The 22,894-nt window shown below is 39.9% G+C and overlaps 1 protein-coding gene across 2 annotated transcripts in view; it reads right to left on the reverse strand.

The window, feature by feature from the left end:
- The window catches only part of CCDC66 (coiled-coil domain containing 66), a 53,244-nt gene extending 31,287 nt beyond the window's left edge, over positions 1–21,957 (reverse strand). The window contains exons 1-11 of one of the 2 annotated variants that reach the window (XM_089522394.1): positions 21,836–21,957; positions 20,532–20,596; positions 17,525–17,550; positions 14,907–15,345; positions 14,060–14,222; positions 12,354–12,454; positions 10,954–11,081; positions 8,166–8,339; positions 4,282–4,413; positions 3,272–3,513; positions 2,674–2,758 (exon numbers count right to left, since the gene is read on the reverse strand). In XM_089522394.1, coding sequence (XP_089378520.1) covers positions 2,674–2,758; positions 3,272–3,513; positions 4,282–4,413; positions 8,166–8,339; positions 10,954–11,081; positions 12,354–12,454; positions 14,060–14,222; positions 14,907–15,345; positions 17,525–17,550; positions 20,532–20,596; positions 21,836–21,846 — 1,566 coding nt within the window. In that variant the 5' untranslated portion in view covers positions 21,847–21,957. Of the gene's footprint in view, positions 1–2,673; positions 2,759–3,271; positions 3,514–4,281; positions 4,414–8,165; positions 8,340–10,953; positions 11,082–12,353; positions 12,455–14,059; positions 14,223–14,906; positions 15,349–17,524; positions 17,551–20,531; positions 20,597–21,835 lie in introns of both variants that reach the window. The other variant, XM_089522386.1, reaches the window with a different exon arrangement.
- Between the last annotated feature and the right edge of the window lie 937 nt (positions 21,958–22,894).

Here is a 22,894-nt window from a genome sequence, read left to right on the forward strand (position 1 = left end):
TAGTATTCCTAAAGACAGGAGTGCATCAGGGCTGCCTTCTGGCCCCCTTTTTATTTAAGTTTTATATAAATGATGTAGTCCAGAATTTAAAAGGATCAAGATTCTTTCCAGCATCTATCCAGGATGTTAAACTTTCTGTCCTGTTATATGCATCTGTCCTGTTATCTGATCTTGCTTACTTTAATCGGGATGCGAAGACTCTTAAAGAAGTTAAGTGAGTTTTGTTTAAACAAAATGTTAATAGTTAATCACTCTAAAACCAAAGTTGTGGTTTCTGGTTTAAAGAAAAACTTCACTGCTGAAGTCTAGAGGCAAAATCTATAGATCAACAATCCTATTTCAATTATCTGGGCTTAAGATTTCAATTTATTTTCATGGAAAACACATTTTGTTGTAACCAAGTTAAAATTATCTCATTCTATAAACTCCCTCCTAAAATTCCATAGACTTCAAGGAGGTCAATTGGTAGCCCCTTCTATTGAGGTTTATCAAAGAAAAATTGTTCCTCAACTATTATATGGTGCAGAAATTCGGGGGTATAATAGTATCTCTAATTTGGAAATTGTTCAGAATTCATTCTTGAGATCCCTGTTGGCTGTTCCTAAAAGTACCCCGTCTCCTTTTTGAGAGCAGAAACAGGTCAAATTGCCCTTCAAGCCGGTATACATACTATATTGCACTTGCTTTTTACTGGTTGAAGTTGTTGACCATGAGTGATTTCAAGCTCCCCAAAAAATACTTTTTAGAGCAATTATCTTCTAACTCCTCAAGTTCTTGGATATATAGTGTCAGAATGATACTGCAGAGCTATGAGATTAATGTTGACTCACTACCAAATTATGTCACCAGTAGAGTTAAGCAACTGATTAAAGGAAAAATCCATCTTGTTGCAAAATGGGCCGACTCACAATCACTCTCAAGCTCTTCTTTCTCCTTTTGGTTTCCATTATATAAAACATCATTTGGATTAGAGAATTATTTTTTTTAATCTTACTTTGGCTACTATCAGAAAAGCATTCACAGCCTTACGGTTTCAATGTATGCCTTCTGCCTATTTGAGAGGCAGATATAATATCACCTCCATCCACCTAAGATTGTTTGTAAAACTGGGGTAGTGGAGAATACTGAATGTTATCTTTTACATTGCCCTCTTTATACAGCTCCTATAAAAAAATCCCTTTATCATATTTTACATTCTCTTTCAAACAGATGCTTTTGGCTGGTAATGATGTATTAATTACCTCCATGGTGGCAAAATTTGCTTTAGCTGCTAGTAAGTTTAGACTTAGTTCTCAAGATGGGAGTGAGGATTAGAAGTCTCATTTGCCATATGTTTTTATAATTATTGTTGCATTACTGTATCTTATTGATGAGATTATTTTATTATTATTATTTTGTTTATTTGTATTTTTTTCCAGAAATTCTGTGTTTTGATCTTTTTACATTGCTTTTGTATCTACTGGCTGGACCAGTATCAAATTGTGATGGCTTTTAGCTTTTAATAATAAAGTTATTTTACCAATTATAATGACTCATTTGTGTTTATCTGGGTCTATAGCTTAATATTATTTTTTATTTTATCAAACAAATAGATGGGTATCCATATTTTTGTTAGCTGCTCCAGAATAAAAATATTTTATTAGTCTTGAAAGTAGATCTAGAAAAACATTCTCAATTTCAAATTTGGATTCAACATTAACAGTATCTAATAAAAAGCATTTTCTGGTAGAGTGGATTCTTCCCAGCCACAAGGGTTCAGTTCCTCCCCCCCCCCCCCAGCAAAAGATAGGGGGAAATGCGGATGGTGTCACCACATCCACATGCATGTGCCACAACAGAGTAATATGGGGTGTAGCGATCTGGAGGCAGACAAATCAGCGGATTGCTAACCTGCTGATATGGTGGGCCCACTGTGCAGTCAGTGTACGTAAAACTTCTAGAAGGTGAACCTTCTGCTAATACAGTATAATCAGTCACTTGTATAAGAGAACCCTTCAGATTAACTGCCCAAGTGACAGTAGTCACAGTAATGTTGTTTAAACCCCTTGTCTCTCAGTTTTCTAAGCTCATCTTCCACGATCCTATCTAAACAAATGTGTATCAAGCGTACATGTGTAAAAGGAGGGAGTGTTGAATATGGGGTGAACACAAATATGTCTTTTACAAGTTAACAGCTGAAAATGTGCCAAACAAAACCTGAGATTTCAGGATGCCCTTTAGTTGCTAAAATTAAAATATTTTGTATACTGAATAGGATGAAATATTCCTTGCCTAAGAAAACCATATGAAATTCATGGGGTCAACATAAGTTGACAGACAACTTAAAGGCACCTACACACAAACACACTTCCTCTGTCAGGAAATTAAAATGACCAACTGAGAGTGATTTCAGCTAGGTAATAGACTATACAGAAAAACATGCACAGGTTTATCCATAGTAGGCTTTATGTACACATGATAAAAACTAAACAAACTGCAATGAATAAAGAATCACACATTTTTAGTGTCATTTGTCATGGGTGTTACTACACTGCCACACCACCTCTCTCTTACATGTTATATTTAGCTTTTGGTCAAATGTTAATATTTTCTCTATCTCTGTGGGAAAAGGGGAAATAAAAATTAACACTATATCAGAAGTAACTGACACTATTATTTATTTATTTGGTCTACCTGATGTTCCAATTGCTTTTGACGTCGCCTCTCTCTTTCCTCAATTTGAGCAGGATCCAAAAGGGCAGTCATTGACCGAAGAAAACTATAAATAAAAGAGAGGGCTATACAACATCAATTAAGCAGATATATTGAAATCTTGAGTAAAAACCCTGTAACGTTTCAGCACACCAGCTATTATGCTTCCAATAATTTCATTTAAGTGATTTTGCAGTAATACAAGTTTAGTGGAAACTATAAAGGGAGCCCTGGTGGCGCAGTGGTTAAATGCTGGTACTGCAGCCACTCACAGCCACAAAGTGCTGAGTTCGACCCTGCAGGGCTCCAGGGTCCACTCAGCCTTCCATCCTTTCGTAGGTCGGTAAACCCAGTTTATTGGGGGCAATTGGTGTACACACTCTAAACTAAAGGAGTGCTAGTTCATTGATGAGTGTTATAGAAATGTACTTGCTACTGCTGTTCTATAATTCTGAACATAAACACAGAACACCAACTGAAACCAAGACATGTTATTAAATATAATCTCCAAAGAATAGACAGCATTATGGTAATGAAATGCAAGCAGCAATCTGCTAGGAAAATAGAATGAAACATTCACCTGGCTTTCTGAGTTGGCTCTGAAACATTGTTTCCAATTGTTTGTCCTGAAACTTCAACCTCTGTAGACACTAGATGGCATGAAGATGCAGGTATAACAGGAGATGGTTCCTGAACCTCAGGGGAAGGGTGTAAAACTTCAGGCTGCTTTTTATATGTTGTATTTAATGGGCACTGTGAAAACGTGTTAGCTTGATTCCTGAAGGAATCAAAATGCATTGTCCACTTGTCATGCTCTTCACCCTATAAAATGTGAAGCAAAAATATATTTAAGTTTATGTTAAAGTTTTCTACTAAATTATAAGAAGAAGCCAGCACTATAAAGTTTGTTTATTGAAATATTTATAACTGATGCATTTTAAACATTCTTAAACAGCAGGATTTGAATGTTTTAATTCACTGGACAATACACAGAGCCATTAAAGGCTCACAGGCATATCCCAAAGAAAATAAAGGCGCTATGAATGCTTTGTGTTTCTTAGTATGTTATTACTAAGAGATAGCATTGGTCTGCAAGTTAAGCATGTTTACTTGAAACGAAATCCCATTATTTTCACTAAGACCTTTGAAAAACCATGCACAGATCTGAACTTTGAGGGCCCAGTCCTCCACCAGCAGACATACCTCTCACCTCTTGGAGAAAGAAAGGGATCTTAATGAAAACAAGGAGTACTTGGGAGAAAACAGTGTATATCCCTCTTTTTCTTCTTTCCAATTCAGCCCTATGTATGACTATACATGTACTGGTTCATTTCATATACATTTCCCCTCCTCCAAGTATCTGTATTAACTGGGACAGAGTGATAGGCATATGAAACAATTTCTTCTTTTCAAGGTACACAGATCCACATTTACAAAACACAATATAAATGGCAACTTACAGCCATAGGGCAAGGAGGAATTGCCTCCTATTTGATATTGTATTGAAGGGAGAATGAGAGAGATTGTTAATTCATTTTAAAATAATTGCTTCCTGATTTCAAATTACACTTCCTAAATCAATTACTGTACCTTTGATAAATTACATTTCTCTTCCATTTTTCGTAGTTTGTCAGCTTCTTTCTGTTTATCAAGCTCTTCTAGCCATTTTTTCTGTTGTTCACGTTTGACAGCACTAAAAGGATGCTCTACTGGTGTTGGTTCCTAAAAAGAAGCAGCAGCTTTATGTCCATTAACTGTAATTTGGTTCAGACAAATGGGCCTTCTTATCTGCTGGACATGTACAAAGTATCCCATTTTTGTAGTGCAAAGACTGAAGACAAGCAAGATGAATTAAATTTGACTCCATTTTGTTTTATCTCCAGCCTTTACACTATAGAAATTAGAAGGCTTGTCTACCCTGCTGTAAAACGCTGTACTCACCCTGAAACTGGTGCTGGCAGTCCATGTGACTGGGAAGATAATGTGGTTTTAGGCCCTTAACTCAATTTTGCTCCTAACATTTCCCCAACTAAGCAAAGCTGGGGAGAAGCCCAGTGTTTCCTAGAAAAATTGGAGTGACCTCAGGTTCTTTTGGTGTATGGGCAGCTGGACTGGATTTAATTTGGCCCAATCTGCTGTCCATACAGCAAGAGCCATGCTATCCCTTTCCAGCACAGAACAGCATAGGAGAAGGAGATGGCCACCATTTCCACACTGGGAAGAACTGTGCACAATGCATGCCAAAAGTGGATGGAGACTACCTCTCTGTCAACCATATTTTCTGTCCTATAACAATATCTAAAATCCACAGTTCTTGTTGTTATCCACTTGTGAGTCAATCTTGACCCATGGTGAACCTTTAGATGAGACATCTCCAAGACTCCCTATCCTCCATTGCTCTGCTCAGGTCCTGCAAATTCATACCCATGAACTCTTGTATGCAGCCATCCTCTCTTACTGCTTCCCTCCACCTTTCCTAACATTATTTTTTCCATGAATTCTCTCTTCTCATATGTGGCCAAAGTACAGTTGGCCCTCCTCATCTATGGATTTTTTTATCCACAGATTCAAGCATCCACGGCTTGAAAATATTCAAAAAAAGTATAAATTCCCTTTTATATAAGGGCCGCCATTTTGCTATGCCATTGTATTTAATGGGAATTGAACATCCAAGGATTTTGTTATCCACAGGGGGTCCTGTGTTAGAGCAATTCTGTGTTTACAATCCCAGTGTATCACAAGGATCCACTGTACAACAGCCTTAGTTTGGCTTCCAGCGAGATTTCTGGTTTGTTCTGTTCTAGGACCCATTTGTTTGATTTTTTTTTTTTTTTTGGGCTGTCCACGGTATCCTCAGCACTCTTCTCTAACACATTTCAAATGAATCAATTTTCTTCCTATCCACTTTCTTAGCTGTCCAGCTCTCACATCCATACATGGTAATAAGAAATACAATGGTTTGTACAATTCTAACATTTATGTTCAGTTGTATATCTTTACATTTTAGGATCTTTTTTAGTTCTTTCATAGTTACACCCCCCATTCCTAGTCTTCTTATGATTTCTTGACTGTAGTCCCAACTCCAATCAATATTTGATCCCATGTATGAGAACTCTTTTACAATTTCTATTTCCTCATTGTCTAGGTTGAATTTGTGTAAATTCTCTGTGGTCATTATCTTTGTTTTCTTTATCTTCAATAATAAGCCTGCCTTTGCACTTACTTCCTTCATCTTCCTTAGTAGTTGCTCTAGGTCTGTGATGTCTTCTGCTAGTAGTATTATCTCATCTTCATACCTTAGATCAGTGGTTCCCAAACTTTGGTCCTCCAGTTGTTTTGGCCTCCATCTCCCAAAATTCGTGACTGTTGACCAAGCTGGCTGGGACTTCTAGGAGTTGAAGTCCAAAAACCTGGAGGACCAGGGTTTGGGAATCACTGCCTTAGATTGTTTATATTCCTTCCTATTTTCACTCCTCCTTCTGTCTTCAAGCCTGCTTTTCTTACAATATGTTCTGCATATATGTTGAATAGGTAGGGTGATAAGATGCAGCCTTGCCTGACCCCTGGTCAACTGGGAACCATTCTGTTTCTCCATATTCTGTTCTGACAGTAGCCTCTTGTACATATTTCTCATCAGGACTATCAGAGGTGTTGGCACTCCCGTGTTTTTAAGGGTGTTCCATAGCCTTTCATGACCTAAGCAGTCAAAGGTTTTGCTACAGTTTATAAAGCACATGCTGATTTTCTTTTGAAATTCCTTGGTGCGCTCCATTAGCCACCAGATGTTTGCAATGTGGTCCCTAGTGCCTCTTCCTTTCCTGAACCCTGCTTGAACTCCTGGGATTTCTCTCTCCATGTATGGTTGGAGCCTATGTTGTGGACTTTTAAGCATAATTTTGCTGGCATGAGAGATTAGAACTATGGTTCTATAGTTGCTGCAGTCTTTTGTGTCTTTTTTTTGGTGGATGGAGATGTATATTGATCATTTCCAATCTGTTCGCCATCGTTTTGTTTTCCATATCTGTTGACATATGTTGGTTAGCGCTGGTATTGATTCTGTCAGCATGGATTGAAGCAATTCAATTGGAATATCATCTGTTCCTGATGACTTATTTTTTCCCATTTCTTTAATTGGAGCTTCCACCTCTCTTTTAAAAATTTGAGGCTCATCTTCATATGGCTCTTTGACCTATATCTCCTTCATTTTGTTATCCCTTATATATAGCTTTTTTGTGTATTGCATCCAGCATTTTTTATTCCTTCCTGGTCTTGAATTATGCTATTTTTATCATCATAGAGTATCCCAGTCCTTGATCTGAATTTCCCTTTGATTTTCCAGATCTCCTGAAATAAGTCTTTGTTTTTTGCCTTTTTATTCTTGTCCTCTATCTCTCTGCACTGATCATTGTAGTATTTGTCTTTTATCTTTTCGCACCAGTTATTGAACTGTAGAATTCATGGTTCTCAGTTTGTTCCTGTCTCCCTTTTGTTTTGCTTCTCTTCTTTCTTTTATCGCTTGTAGCATTTTATCTGTCATCTGTGGTTTCTTCTCTTTCTTTTTGACTACTGTGTCTGTCTGCATTCTTCTTTTATAGTGTCCATATACTTTTTTTAGAATTAGTAAACCACACTTTGCTAATTCACAAGCAAAAGTCTCCAGAAGGATACTTACACCACGATCTGCAATGCAGAGGATACTCCCACTTTCTCATTCCTCCTTGGCGGAATAGCAATCAGGAGGGCTTGTGACTACAGAGTCATCTTCTCGGCCACTGACTGGAGGTATGATGTCCAGCTGCCCTTGTGCACCCAGACAAGAATATGCAGACTCCACCAACAATTTAAGACTCTCTTTCTCAGGTGCATGATGATCAATGGCACTTCAGCTGCCTATCAGATGAAGCTACCTCCACAAACACATTGGCTTGTACAGGATACCAGGAGGAAAGGGAAGTTCACAAGGAGGAAAAGGGTATCTCACTAACATTCAAAAGCATATACACAGGTATAATTGTGAGTTATACTTGTTTATGTCATCTACAAATTTAGCCTTTGAAGGCACTAGTACTGTCAAGGTGCATATGAACTAATCTTATCATTGCTCTAGTGTAGAACTTTACTTACAGTGGACCCTCCCCTTACGTGGAGGATCCGTTTTGGATCACCCCCTCATATGGGGAAATCAGTGTATGCTCGTGCCCCATTAAAAGCAATGGGGTGTGTGCTTGCGGCTCGGGTGCCATGGGTGTGCATGCCATTGCTTTAACTGGCGCGTGGCTTCCGTGTAAGCTGGAAGCTCCTATAGTGTGCCTGCATATGGCGTGGGTGCACTGTACTTAAAGGCATCTCTGAATGATATCTGCCCAACCAAACAGTCTGAAATGGCTACAAAGAGACAGCCCACAACCAGAAAAATGCACTGTCAGAAATTTAAGGCTGAAAACACAAAACACTTCATGCCAATCAGTTCTTACCCCTAATACAAATGCTGTCCGAATAGCAGCAGGTAAATCAGGAGAACTGAAACTAGAAAACTGTTCCGTTTGGCTACTCAAAACACTGGGTGATGCTTCGGTAGCCTCAGTAGTTACACATCTACAAGTGTGGTTATCTTCTGTTGTAGTACTCAGGTCATCTGAAAATGCCATCTAGAAATGAAGCATTATTATTAGTTCATTTATATCTTGCTTTTCCCCCACTACTGACACTCAAGTGGATTTCAAAAATGAAAACAAATACAGTTAAAAACACTCAGAAGGAAAAAAACATATTCGAAGTTATTGTTAAAAAGCAAGTAAGCTACCCATTACATTAAAATAATTTAAAACTAATCCATTAAAAGATAAATGATTAAAATTAACAAACTAGCAACATCTTTAAAAGTTCTTGCAGTAAAATCCTAAAAATGTGTCAAAACAGGACATTTTCAATTGCCAATGGAAGAATGGCATGGAGAGTCATCCCAGCCTTTCTGGGCAGGAAGTTCCAAAGTCTAAGAGCAGCCATCAAAAATGCCCTCTCCCCCTGTTCCCATCAAACCTGCTCAGGAAGGGGATGGCCAAACAGAAGGGCCTCCCCAAAAGATATTAGAGCCCAGGCAGGTTCCTATGGTAAGATACTTCTGGATAGCCTGGACATGAGCCATACGTCATAACTAGTTCTCTGCATCGTGCCCAGAAATGGACTGGCAGCTAGTGGAGCTACTGTCAACAAGGGAGTTATATTCTTCCTGTAGCTGGCGCAGCAACAATCTGGCTTGCAGGTATTTGGGCCAGGTGAAGTTCCTGAGCACTTTTCAAGGGAAGTCCCATGCAGAACGTGTTACAGTAATTTAAGCAGTATGTAAGTAAGGCATGCTTCACAGTGACTAAGGGCCGGTACAGACTGGCACAATACGCTGGCTTCCAGACTCCAGCTCGGCCAAGGAAATCCACTGGGTGACCTTGGGCAAGTCACAGTCTCTCAACCTCTAATGATGGCAATGGCAAAAATCCCCTCTGAACAAATTTTGAAAACTTGAAGGCACAACAACAATATGTAATATAGATGTAAATAAACCTGATGAACTGATTTTATATTTCTGATTGTTTTTAGTTTTTATACTTTTTTACTTTTATACATTTTTCCTGAATGTTCCCCATTTTGAACATGGCTAAGAAGCATGAATTTACAATTATATATGGATGTTTTCAGCTATTATGTTGTCATGTCCTCTATTTTTCTTGAATGTCCCCCATTATGAGCATTAGCTAAGCATGAATATACATTTATATATGAATGTTCTTAGCTTTTATTTTGTCATGTCTTGAGATTTTCTTGCATGCCCTCCATTTTGACCGTGGCTAAGAAGCATGGATTTATATTTATAGAAGTGTTTTTAGTTATTATTTGGTCAGGCCTCCTTTTTCCTTGAATATCCTCCATTTTTAGCATGGCTAAGAAGCATGAATTTATAAGAGTGGGTTTTTTTAGCATTTATTTGATCACGCCCTACATTTTCCTTGAATGTCCTCCACAGGACACCCTGTGCATACGGATACTCCAGACCTACATGGCTGGTTTTCTGAATTTATATCTACTGCAGAAATGTAGTCCTGCTGGGCTATAAAACCCACTGTGGGGGAACCTTGAGCAGGATACAGTCTCTCAGCCTCAGGGGGAAAGGCAATGGCAAAAGCTCCTCTGAACAAACTTTCCAAGGAGAAACCTCAGGATAGCGTCTCCCTAAGTCAGAAAGGGCTTGAAGGCACACAACAAACATACCTCTGGGTAGTCACATACTCTCAGCCTCAGCGAGAAAGGCAATGGCAAAAGCTCCTGTGAACAAACCTTCCAAGGAAACCCCAAGATAGCATCCACCTAAGTCAGAAAGGGGCCAAAGTGCGGTGCTTCTGGGAGGAAGGGGCAAGGCTTCTCAATGCAACCCACAACACCCCTCCGAGATACGGCAAGGGTCTGGGCTGGCTGTGCGCACCTTCCTATCCCTCTAGTTCCCTGACCCGAGCCTCCATGGCCACATGCCTGCTCAGATAGCTTTGTGTGGCAGTGCTGGCACGTGTGCGATGGGTTTGCCAACACGGCTCTAGTATAACTGTGCAAATACACTCCTGGTCATTGCTAAAATCTGGGTCTCCAAGCTCATAGCTGAATCCAGGAGTCCTCCCCCCCACCCCAACTGCAAACTTGTGTTTTCATGGGGAGTGTAATCCCATCCAACACAGGATTAATCCCTATTTCCTGATGTGCCTTTCAACTGATCAGGAGCACCTCTGTCTTCTGTGGATTACACTTCATTTGTTTACCATCACCCCTTCTATCACGGATGCCGAATACTGTTTTTTCACAGAAACAGGTTTCTTAGAGTTAGGTGGAAAGGAGAAATAGTGCTGGTATCATTTGACCTGCTCCTAAAACTCTGGTTTCATGTGCATATTAAACTGCATAAGGGAATCAAGAGAACCTGAGGGACCTCAAAAAACAACAGCCAAGAAGTTAAACAAGAACCCACCTGCAGAATACCTGTTGTGTTCTAGCCACACCACCTTCCAATACACTGAAACTGAAATTCAATGTAGAACTTCCAAATTAACTGCACAATGATGACACCAGTTAATTGGTAGGGGGACATGTGAGTAAGCCGCCACAACAAAACAGAAAAGTTAAAAGCAGCCATCTATTTTAGGTAATAGCATAGGGTAGACTTAAAAATACATTTTTAGAAGCAACTGATGCATTGCACAGAATGATTCTTTCTTTTTTTACCTTAGCTTGGTCCATTTGCATTTTTTCTGAGTAGCTTCTCATGACATCAGTTTTCTGCCAAAATGGGCAATATTTTGATTCTGTTTCCAAAGTTTCTTTGAGCTTTTTTTTTAAAGCTACCTGTTCATCTTTAAAGACCAAAACAATAAACAGAATTGTTCAATGGCTTCATTCAGACATTACATTGAATTATGTTATATGATTTATTGTGATGGGATTGAATCTAGGTAAGTTGTACATTCCCCTCTACTAGAACATTGATGTAAACAGATAAGGCGCTCTCTTCTATGTTTAATTAGCTGCAAATTATTATGTTACATCCAGGATAAAAACTGTGATGAATCTTACTTATGCTTCATTGTGACGGTCTGATGCTGTTTTTTCTTTCCAAACACAGTTAAGAATAAACTTCTGATTTCATGCCCATATGCATATTAGGAATGGAGGTGGGGAAACACATGAGCTTGCCTAGGTTCATTTCCACCATTAAAAAACAAGTTTTATTATGCAATGCAAATTCAGTAATAGTATTTATTTATTAATTTCATTTATATCCGTCCAGAAGTACCCAAGGCAGCTCACAGGTAAAACCTATAAAATTATTATATATTTCAAACAATTAAAATAAAATATATACAATAAAATATAATATAAAATTACATAAAATATAGTTAACTTAAAAACAGACCTATAGTAGAATAGGTGAACAATTAAGCTGACAGATATGACCTACAATCACTCTGCTGAGCTAAAGTCTAAAAACAAACACTATGGTTTAGTCTCTACAGGGCTGTACAGACCGGTTTGAAGCACCAGCGTGGGGGTGGCATGAGGGTGTGGCATTTGGATGACATCATGCTGCCCACCCAACATCATGACACTCCTTTGGTGCAGCGTTTATATCCTGCATGCTGAAAAGAGCGGTGAAAAGTGCAGAGACAGCAAAGGCGCCTTTTTGCCAGCTCTAAAAGCAACAGCATTTTGCAGTTTCTTTTAGAGATGGCAAAGCACTAGATCGGAGCCGCAGTGTGCAGCTGCTGCAGCCACAATCTAGTGCTGCAAGGGGAGGTGGGACGCCGCACTATCAGAGCGGTCTGTAGAGCCCCTACATGTAGTATGAAAGTGTATAAATACTGTATATGTTGTAGATAACCTCATTTGATTAACATGTGCAGTAATGTGAGATACTCAGCAGTATCAAGTGAATATACCAATAACTGACATGCGTACTAGTAGGACCCATAAAAACCCTAGATCAACCTAAAAAGATTGGCTTGTGGATTAATCATAATTTACTGATTTAGACATATATTTAACCAGAATGACAAAATATTTATGTAAATACAGTGCCTATTCACCCTTCAAAAACTAATAGATAAATGCAGAAATTTACACTGTACCTAGTTCTTTCTTCCACTGGGACTTCTTGGCATCTAGTAAGGTTTTATCTCTCTCTCTTTCTCCCAGTGTACTAAACATATCAGCTGGTTTCCATGAATTCCTGCAGGGGGAAATATCCAAAGTTTTTTTCTTTTTCTTTTACAAATTCAACTGTTGAAGTTAAAAGAACTACTAATTAGTAATCTGATCATATTTAGAATGATATAATCTGGGTTGGAAGTAGTCCCTCACATTAGACTCATACATTCTATTGCGTTCCTGACAGTTCTCTTTGCCTTGGTGGTAAATGAATCAGAGACCCAGACTGTTTTTCCACCTTTGTACACTGAAGAGCTACTGTACTATTTCTGCTACAGCCTTCTCTAGTTAACCCCGCCTGAAGAAAGATTAAACCTTTGAATGAAAAAAATAGTCAGATTAAAGTAGTGCAAGCATGCATTTGCATAATATTTTTACAGCAGCAAAGCATGGATCCCTTGCATTTTATTTGAGAATGTGCGGGATACATTTGCATGTGTTAAACTGTGGTTTAATCCAAGTGTGCATGAGCAGCAATGCTTTAATCTTCTTCTGAGCTTGCATACAACTTCTCTTCTTTCTCTTTGGCTAGCAGGGGTTTTGAAACTTTTTCATTTAATATCTCATGGTTTGCCCACAGTTAAAAACTATGGTTAACATTAATTATGACTGAGTTTTAACAAGCCAATCTTAAACCATAGCTTCTGAGCTCAGCTTGTGAAAAACAGTTAATGTTAGCCAGTTTCTTATTTGAATGACACAGAAAGTTTTGGTTAGCAAAAAGTAAGGACAGAAGAGAGGAAGGGGGAGCATGCAGGCCTGGGAGTAGACTAGATTTGTACACATACTGTTCAACCAGAGACTGGTAATTCCCAGTGGTTATGGACTTATGTTAACCACCCATAGGAGGTCAGTCCCTCACCATTATCAATCCCAAAATGCCCCAATTTTGTGGACAGGGGGAGGAGATTATTTTTGACCCTAAATGGCCAATATTACCATCAAGCTTCTCATCTTTCACAACTTTTGGGGCTATTTTTAGTCCCTGCATCTTGGGGCTCATAAGCGTTTTTTATCCCCAAACATGAAGTGATTGGATTTGCTGGTTTGCGAGGAGCCCAATCCCCCAAAATCTGAAATGGCCAACAGCTGCTCCCACCCCCACTCAGAGGTTTGGGATATTATTGACCATTTAAGGGCAAAAATTAGAGGATTCCTTTTTTTAGCATTCCCCTTCCCCCAAATTGTGGAAAGGACAAAAACTTTTTGGGGTCCACTCTGCTTTCCTCTGTACTCCCCTCAGTTCAGCATGGCATCCAAACACAGTCTAGTGTTGTTACACCATGGAAATACCATTTTGAATTCCTAAGGACAAACACTATGTATGGAATCTAATATTATGTGAGAAGAGAACTGTTCATGTTTATGACTCTTTTCTCTTTTCCCACTCACTGATCTCCATGCCCCTCCCTCATTCTGCTTCAGAAGGTCTTCTAATCCTTTAAATCAGATTTTTAGGGCAGGCAAGGAGCTGTAGGAGGAGGAGAGAATTACTGCCTTCTCTGGTCTGTTGACGAAAGCAATTCCACCAATGGAAGAACTTAATAGGATTCTTACCCTATATACTATATATATAGTACCTAAAGGGCTTTTCCCAATCCATCCTGAAGCTAAAAGATTTACGTACACGATTATTTTTTGTTCAGCATGCTTGGAGATGCCTTGTTTTTTGCTTGAAATGAAACTATTTTCACTCAGAACTGGTGGAACTTCAGCCTTCTGGAGTAATCCCATTAAGTTTTCTTCTGCAGCCTGATCAGCAGGAATGTTGCTCTCTATGCTCTCCGATACTAGAAAGTAAGAATTTCTCTTAAAATCAATGCTGCAGCAGACTGTTCAAAATAAAGCTTTTCAAAGCAGCAGTGTACCCGGCTAATTTTTTTCAAATCATGCATCTAAAGAAGAGGGCTGTAATCCATGAAATTTATGCTAAAATAAACTGGTTAGTTTTAAAGGTGATACAAAACTACCCTTTTCTTTTCTTTTTACATTGAAACAGACAAATGTAGCTTTATTTTTTTTAAAAGGTCAATTCCAATGTCATTGGGTTTTTGTTAACAGGTTAAGCTCCAAAGTTACTTCTATGATGACAACAAGGATGCCAGAAGGTTTTAAATTTCCTCCTCCTAGGCAAGATGCCTCTGTACTTGCTCAAAAAAAGGTGTGTCCAAAAATATGGATCAAATACAATACAATAAAATACAAAGGAGGATACAATTAGAACAAGAACCATATTGGATTAGAACTTGGATATAAAAGAAGCATAACTATAGTCTTCTGAGCACAAATACTTCACTAAACATGACTAACAGGAGTGAAAGAAAGTGAAAACTGTTAAAAATAAAGGAATCTTCTTAGTTTTAATACATGGGCCTATTTCATCATGCTATTTAAATGTAAAGACACTATTCCCATCAATTTATTTAAAGTTTCTAGAAAACAATTTGGCTACTAGTAGAAGATGAACATCTTACTTGTTTCTTTCTTTTCATCCTGCAACTTGGAGATTCCTTTGGTTCCTTCTTTAACAGCCATCAAAATCTGTTCAAGCTGCTGTTGTGTTAAACACACCAAATTGTCTCTTAGATCCTCATCAGAAACAGGATGTTTTTTAAACTTTCTGTTGGATGCCAAAGGTTTCTTAACTGAAATTCTTGTATGATCAGGCTTTGTAGTAATGCTATCTTTTGGGATGATAAGAGCATTGTCTTTATTGGAAGGTTCTTTCGATGAATTCTTAGTACATATCAACGTCTCTGGTGTTTTAATATCTTTTGTTACTGAAAGTCTTGATCCAGTTTTGTGTTTTATAAAACATTCATTCTTTTCGCAGGAAGTTTGAACGGATTTCAGAACATGTCCATTTAGTTTGGTTCTCGATGTATGTTTTATGATTTTGTTTTTATTACACATCTGCTAAAACAGTAAAAATTTACACATTATAATAGCCTCCAAAACTTGAAACAGCATTCCTAAGCCATGCTTGGTGGGCTTCCTGGAGATCTCCTGTACTCCCCCCTCCCCCAGTGCTGGTACATTAATCTCAACATCCACCATCTCCAAGGCTTCAGGATTTTCCCCATGTTGTATGAACCACAGAAGTCAACACACTTCATTGGTTTGCACAGAGCAGGAAAATGTGCATTACAAAACAACTATCTTGTCTTACACAGAGTAAAAACTAAGCCTTTGAATCCTTGAAAATGGGTTGGGGTACAAATTCAACTCTCCACTAACAGGGTATTTGATGTAGGGTGGGTTTTCCCTCTACTAGTCTCTGAGGTGCTGATTTTATCTTTCCCACCTCTGATAAACATCCCACCATCCTAATTCCTAGCACTGTCAGCACCAAGGACTGACCTGAGAGTACATATATGAGATCAACTGCCAAAGATCCAAGGACCTGGAGACTGTTCTGGAGGAGCAACTTCCACAATACCCTCCAAAATATTTGAGAGCTGATTTTATACACTTGGTAGCTCTTAAGTGGTATGATCCTTCACCAAATCTTTGCACTGGGTCATTTCAAGGAGGACCTGTTTTGCTTCTGAATATCTTCATTCCATCCCCCTCCTTTGGGTTCTTGGAGGATTTTTGCATTCTCTTTCCACCTCCTTAGAAAGATAGGGAATTCCTGCATGCAAACTTTCTCTCTCTCTCTCTCATTCAAACTAACTATACTATGTGACTTAGGTTACTCCCCCTTTGGGACTAACTAACATTATCTCAAAAGATTTTCAACTGAATTGTTAGTCCTCCATCTTCTTGCTCTCCCAACTTTCTTTGGAAAAATGGTGAGATAATATATGTCTTTTATCTTAACTATTCACTAGCTAGATTAGGATATAGCTTCCATGTAGATATAGATTAAACCCATTAGTAAACATTTGTTTTAAAGTACAAGCTACGTGTTTGTTCTTTTTAGAACCAGTCTCAGTTCTTAGGAAAGCATGGTTAGATAAGAGCACATTTCTGCTACTCTGCTGTTTTGAAGCTAGTCCCTGACAGGTTGGGCTTTGATATTTTCATATTTAAATATTTTTTGTTTCTTTTAAAAGCCTGAAGCCTTCGGAAATGTAAATTATCTCACAGTTCTATATTTGGGCTTCATTCATGATATTGTGCTACATGACCAAGGTTGCCTTAGACTTATCTTTTTCAAACAGTAACCCTGAGATACATGGCAAACTGGTTTTGAAACTAAAGGAACATTCAGAAACAAATTGTGATATGCAAAAAGTCTCATGTTTACAGAAACAAGTCAAAATTCTAATGGGCAAACTCTTAGAAACCAGTTTATTCATGTACTTGTCACTAACAATACAGATTATTAAATCTGTATATAGATCAATTTCATTCCACCTCTACAACTAATATACCTCTAGCAGAGTATAAACTACCAATTATTATCAGCAGAATAACATACTTTTCACATTTAGCATAAAATGTAGTTCATAGAAAAATTGTAAAAGAACACTACCAAAGAATGTGTCAGAAAAACTTTGACAAGAAGGAAATAATATTAATCAGAATTGATAAAAAATTGAGATCTAAAAAGATGGGCAAATAATAAAATTTTCACCCAACAAAAGACATCAGGGACAGTGCCAGGACCTATTATAGGTTGTCATCTGCCATGCTTCCAGTGGCAGGGGCAGCTGCCTGAGAACTGCTAAGATATTTGTAGCTGGAGAGATCTGGGTGGCAGAAGCAGTTCCTTAAGCCATTCTAGTCCTAAACCATTTAAACCTTTAAAGGCAGAGATTAGATTCACAACTCCACCATAATATATACACTTTGTAGTGTTTTGACTTATATATATTTCATCTGTTTTAATTTTTGTAATCTGAGTCTCAATTCAGGGGGGAAAGATACGATATGAAAAAACAAACAATAACAGCCCTATTCTTGATTACATTTTCCCAAATTATAGCAGGACTTTCTATTGAGATGTATAAATCATATCAGATCTAGAAACTATCTCTCTACAACAGAAATGTTAAAGGCAAATTATATCACAATTCTCCCATCGCAAAAAGGATTTTAACATGGCTGTTTATGGGGAAAAGACAGAGTACTTTTAAAATCTTACCTTTATATTTGGTTTGGACTTACTCACTGTGAAAGAAAAAAGCACAAGAAAAATTAGAACAAGAGCTAGGATAATTTTAAGAGGAAATGATATCACATGGAAAAAAAATAATGTCAATAATGTCAATAAGATTGGACCCCATATGTTCAATCATACATTTTCTTTAACACATCTGTACTTTATCCATTCATCTACACAGACTGTATTAAAAATTGTCCACATGGGTGGCTGAGACAGTCACACCTTTGCTTTCTGATGGTTCAGTGTTGACAAATCTTATTTCATGCACAAAATTATTTTAAAATATATAAAATTGCTGCCAGGCTATTGGTATGAAGTGCATATGAATCATACATTAATTTAATGTTTAGACTTGGATCCCATCTCCAAGGTATCTCATTATGTACAGTAGGACCTCTGTATCCATGGACTTGCCCTCTGCAGATTTAAGCACTGTGGCCGGCAAGCCACCCACTGTCATGCCACCATTAGGGACAGCCTCTGTTGTCCCCAGTGGCAGCACTGGGGACAACGGAGGCTTACCTAAAGTCTCGTTGTCCCTAATGGTGGCATGGCTACGTGCACGCACTACCATTGGGGACAATGGACTTGAGGTGCCATGGATTTTGGTATTGGGGGGGGGGGGGGAAAGGGGCAGGGTCCAGAACAGATCCCACGTAGATACTGAGATTCCACTCTATATGCATATATGCTAAAATCCAAAAAAATCCAATATTCTAAACACTTGTAGCCCCAAGCATTTTGGAGAACAACCTGTGCAACTGGTTAGGAGCTCATTCTGCAGAAGTACAGTCAGCCCTCTATATTGACAGAATCTTTATCCACAGATTCAACCATCCACAGCTTGAAAATATTCCAAACCCCACTGAATACCAAGGGTCCATTGTACTACAATCAAGAAATAGACCCACTTACATTACCAGCCTCTTAAGAACATATGGCAGGGCTTCAATGATGTGTTGAGATAAAACTAGTTGTACTTTAATCTCAACCATATAAAGTTTTTTTAAAAAGTTGGACAGTACAGTGGGCCCTCTTTATCCACGGCCTTACCATCCATGGATGGCAAGCCTGTATTGAACCCAATGGCGGCATGGATGCAGCTGCACCGTCACTGGGGACAAAAAGTCCCTTGCCCCCCTTCTTCCTTACCTGCTTCTTTCCTTCCGCCCTGGCATAGCAGGGGCTTGAGTCTCAGAGCCCATCTACAGGCCTAGCACCCAGGATGGAGCCTCTGGGCCCGAGACCCAAGCCCTGGCCCCGGCTCCCTTAGAGCCCTGTTGGCCGGAGGGAGCCTGGGCCAGGGCTCAGGGCCCAGAGGCTCCATTGCAGGTGCTGGGCCTGGAGACGGGGGCGACAAGACTCAAGCCCCCACCCCGGCCCCAACTGATTGAGAGCCAAACGCTGCCCCCAAAGCCAAGCTGGGGCGGAAGGAAAGAAGCAGATAAGGAAGAAAGGTGGGGAAGAGGGGAAGGAAGGAGAGGGGAGGGAAGGGGGGCAAGGAATTTTTGTCCCATTGTCCTTAATGGTGGTGTGGACAAAGGGACTTGAGCATCCACAGATTTTGGTATACTGGGGGGTGGGGGTCTGGAACAGATGCCCCGTGGATACTGAGGGCCCACTGTATAATTACTAGGTTACAATGTTCACTTTTGGCACAATATTCCAGGATCATCAAAACAGTAAATAACCTGAGGTGTTATTGAACCTGGGACCTTCGACAAACAAAGCAACCGCAGGAAGAAGTGTGTATGTAATAAGACAAAGACAAAGAGGATCTATTCACTAGACTGTGGCCAGTGTAATCAAACTACAGTAATTCATTTAAGTTGAAGTAGCTTCTTTGGCTGCCAGTTTGTTTCTAGGCACAATTCAAAGTGCTGGTGATTACCTATAAAGTCCTATATGGCTCACACCCAGGCTACTTGGCAGACTGTATCTTCCTGTATGAGCTGGCCTGGGCTTTGATATAATCGGGATAGGCTCTTCTCTCAATCCCACCACCATCACAAGCACAGGGGTGGGGACATGAGAGAGGGCCTTTTCTGTGGCTGCCCCTAGAGACTGAAACTCCCTTCCCAGGGAGGCCAGAATGGCCTCCTCCTCGTTGTCCTTCTGTCGGCAAGCTAAGACTTTCCTGTTCAGACAGGCATTTAAAACAGAAAGTTTTTAAAGAACCGTCTGGGGTGCTGTATTGTTTTAATGTGTCTTAAATGCTTTTATCTTTTTAAACTGTATTTTATTCTTGTAACATGCGATCTGTTTTAATAATGTAATAATTTAATTCTATTTTAATGTAACACTTTTATATGATTTTAATTGTACTTTTTTAACACTGTAAGCCACACTGAGTCCCAGTTTTGGGGAAAGAGTGAGATATAAATAAATAAAAGCATCATCATCATCTCATTAATGTATTTAAATGTGTACTCTTGATACCATACTAATCTAAGGCCTGTTACAGACAGCCAAAATAAAGCTGCTTCGGGTCTCTTTGGAGGTATGCTGTTTAAATGATGTATGCATCCTAAGAATCTGGAAGCTGCACTCCAGTGCTTAGGAATGGAGTGTGGCTTTGGCACGACCTCTGGACTCTTAGGACCCGTGCATCATTTAAATAGCATATCTCCAAAGAGACCCGAAGCAGCTTTATTTTGGCAGTCTGTAACAGGCCTAAGTGTATCTACCTTTGATATTACCTTTTTTATTTATGTCAGTGGCACACACATTTTCATACCCTAAAGGCACCAGATCCTTTCTGATCTTAGAAGCTAAGAAGAATTAATCTTGGTTAGTACTTGGTTGAGAAACCACCAATGAATACCAGGCTATATTTCAAAGGAATGAATTGGCAAGACCACCTCTTGAGTATTCCTTGCCTAAGAAAACCCTATGAAATCCATGGGGTCACCAGTGACTTGAAGTCTTTCTCTCTCACAACACACACACACACAATATCACTCTTTATATGTTGGAGTAATCATACCACAAGGAGCTATTATCAGCCTAGGTTTTCCATCCAGTATTTCAGTTTCAAGCTTTAGGCCATCTCTGCAATATAAACAGAAAATTAAATTTATTTCTAATTGACATAATATTTGAGGAAAATATAGGACGATTTTTAAACAAAGCAACAAAACCCATCTGTAATTTAAAAGTTTACAAAGCAGTAGAAGTATGAAAAGATATTATAGTATAGGCATTGATATATTTGATTTCTCTCTCTCTCTCTCTCCTGTCCACTTTCATGTGTTTTTATGTTGACCACACAATACTACAAGGTACCACATAGAAGGAGAATGTGTCTGTCTTTGTGGATCAACCACTACCATTGCGAATAGTTGTGGATACTTGGAATGCAAACACTGAATGTATTTAAATCTCCAACATACTCTTGTTTCTTAGAGCATATGTTAGCCATATCCAAGTAATTGCAGCCAAAATATTTACAAGATGGGAAACCAAAATAATATAACGAACCAGGCTATTTTATGCAAAGAAACATTTCTGCGGTCAGATGCTCAGTCTGGCAGACAAATAAGTAAAGTGTCCTGAGGAGAAAATGAAAGTACTTGTACAAATTCACAGCGGTGGTGGCGATGAAAGCAAGTTTTCCAAGTGAATAAGAACATAGCAGGATATTGCTGTTGTGCTTGCCTTGTGTCAAGATACAAGGTAGGGCTCTTGTAACCCTTGAGGCGTTCACCCACTTGAGGAACAGGAGAAGACTCACTGGCTGACATTTTTATTAGAGAAGGGATAGAAACAAAGAGAATGCAAAGGAAAATTTCTGCTGCTCCAGAGACTGGAGCAATGGATGCAAGCCCCAGGAACAGAGATTCCTCCTCAGCATTAGTAAGGGCTGTTCGACAGTGGGACACACTCCCTCAATGGAGAGTGGCGGAGTCTCCCTCCTTGGAGGTCTTTAAGCTGAGGCTGGGTGGCCATCTGTCAATGGGGATGCTTCGATTGAGAGTTCCTGCATGGCAGAATAAAGGGGTTGGACTGGGTCAGGGCCCTTCTAGGGGTCTCTTCCAACTCTACAATGCTATGAGTACATAAATGCCTTACTTTGTGTGTTCGGCCAAGAAGCCAAGATGAAACTTGCTAGCTTCTTGCACCAATCCAACCCCCCTTTGGCACTGCTATAGAGCCTAGGCATGAGCTACGCTTGTCTTCCTTCCTTCCTAGGCTAAAGCTCCTAGTGGTAATTCTAAACCCATAGGTTCTCTCTCCATTGCGGTCGCAGCCAATGGAGGAGCCGCATCCCCAACGTCCTTCCTTCCTTACCCGAGGTTCATGGTTCGGCCTCCGCTCTGCTAAGAAGCGGGAGCCCAAGAGCACAGGCGCCACTCCCCTCAACCTCTCCAGAGGACTCAGCCTGAAACGAAGCCTTCTCGCTCTGTGTACGTCGGTTGCTGCCACCGCACAATGACATGGCCTCTGATAGGCCCGACGAAGGGGGCGGGGCCTATCCTTCCACCAATCAGCTCCGCTCACACTCAGCCGGTGGCATGCTCTGCCCGCTAAGCATTGTGGGAGTCGGAGTCTAAACTTAGCTGACGTCTTCACCTCCCTCCACAATAAGTCCTCGAGCCGCGCATGCGCCGTGTGCGTGTGTTACCTGTAACTGAGCGGTTTTTTTAAGGCCGCGCGCGCAGGGAGAGAGGGAGGGCCCAACGTTGCCCTGGGAACGGCCTTGTCCTTTCAGCTTCCAGAAGATTGGTTTAGAGGCCAGTGGTCCCCAAACTGTCCCCTTTAAGGGATTTTTATTTGGACTTCAACTCCCAGAATCCCCAGACTATTGGCCAACATGGCTGAGGCTTCTGGGAAATGAAGTCCAAAAAACCCTCTTAAAGGGCACAGTTTGGGGAGCACTGGTAAATTAGGCCATCCCTAATTCTACTGGGACATTTTGTTCTTAATCCATGGTGACCCTGTGACTGAGATGTCTCCAAGCCCCTCTATCCTCTGGGTCAGGTCCTATAAACTCAGGCCCTTGGTCTTCCAATCCTGACTGAATCCAGCCATCTGGCATGCAGCCTTCCTCTCTTTCTGCTACCCTCCAATGAGGGTAGTCCTGCCTCATGATGTGACCAAAGTATGACAGCCACAATATCCTCATCTTGGCTTCCAGGTTTTAAGTGTCTTGGCTCAAGGCTAGGGAATTCTGGGAGATGGAGTTTGTTGTGGGCTGAGAGTGGCTCCGCTCTGGGCCCACAACAAACTCCAACTCCCAGAATTCCATAGCCTTGAGCCAAGACACTTAAAACGTGCCAAACCGGGACTATGACACCATCTGTCTTTTTTTGGCCATCCACGGTATCCTCTCCAGCTCCACATCTCAAA

This window comes from Sceloporus occidentalis, unplaced genomic scaffold (assembly GCF_023333645.1).
Source record: "Sceloporus occidentalis isolate IW3139 unplaced genomic scaffold, rSceOcc1.0.p SCAF_1, whole genome shotgun sequence".
NCBI classification, from domain to species: Eukaryota; Metazoa; Chordata; class Lepidosauria; order Squamata; family Phrynosomatidae; genus Sceloporus; species Sceloporus occidentalis.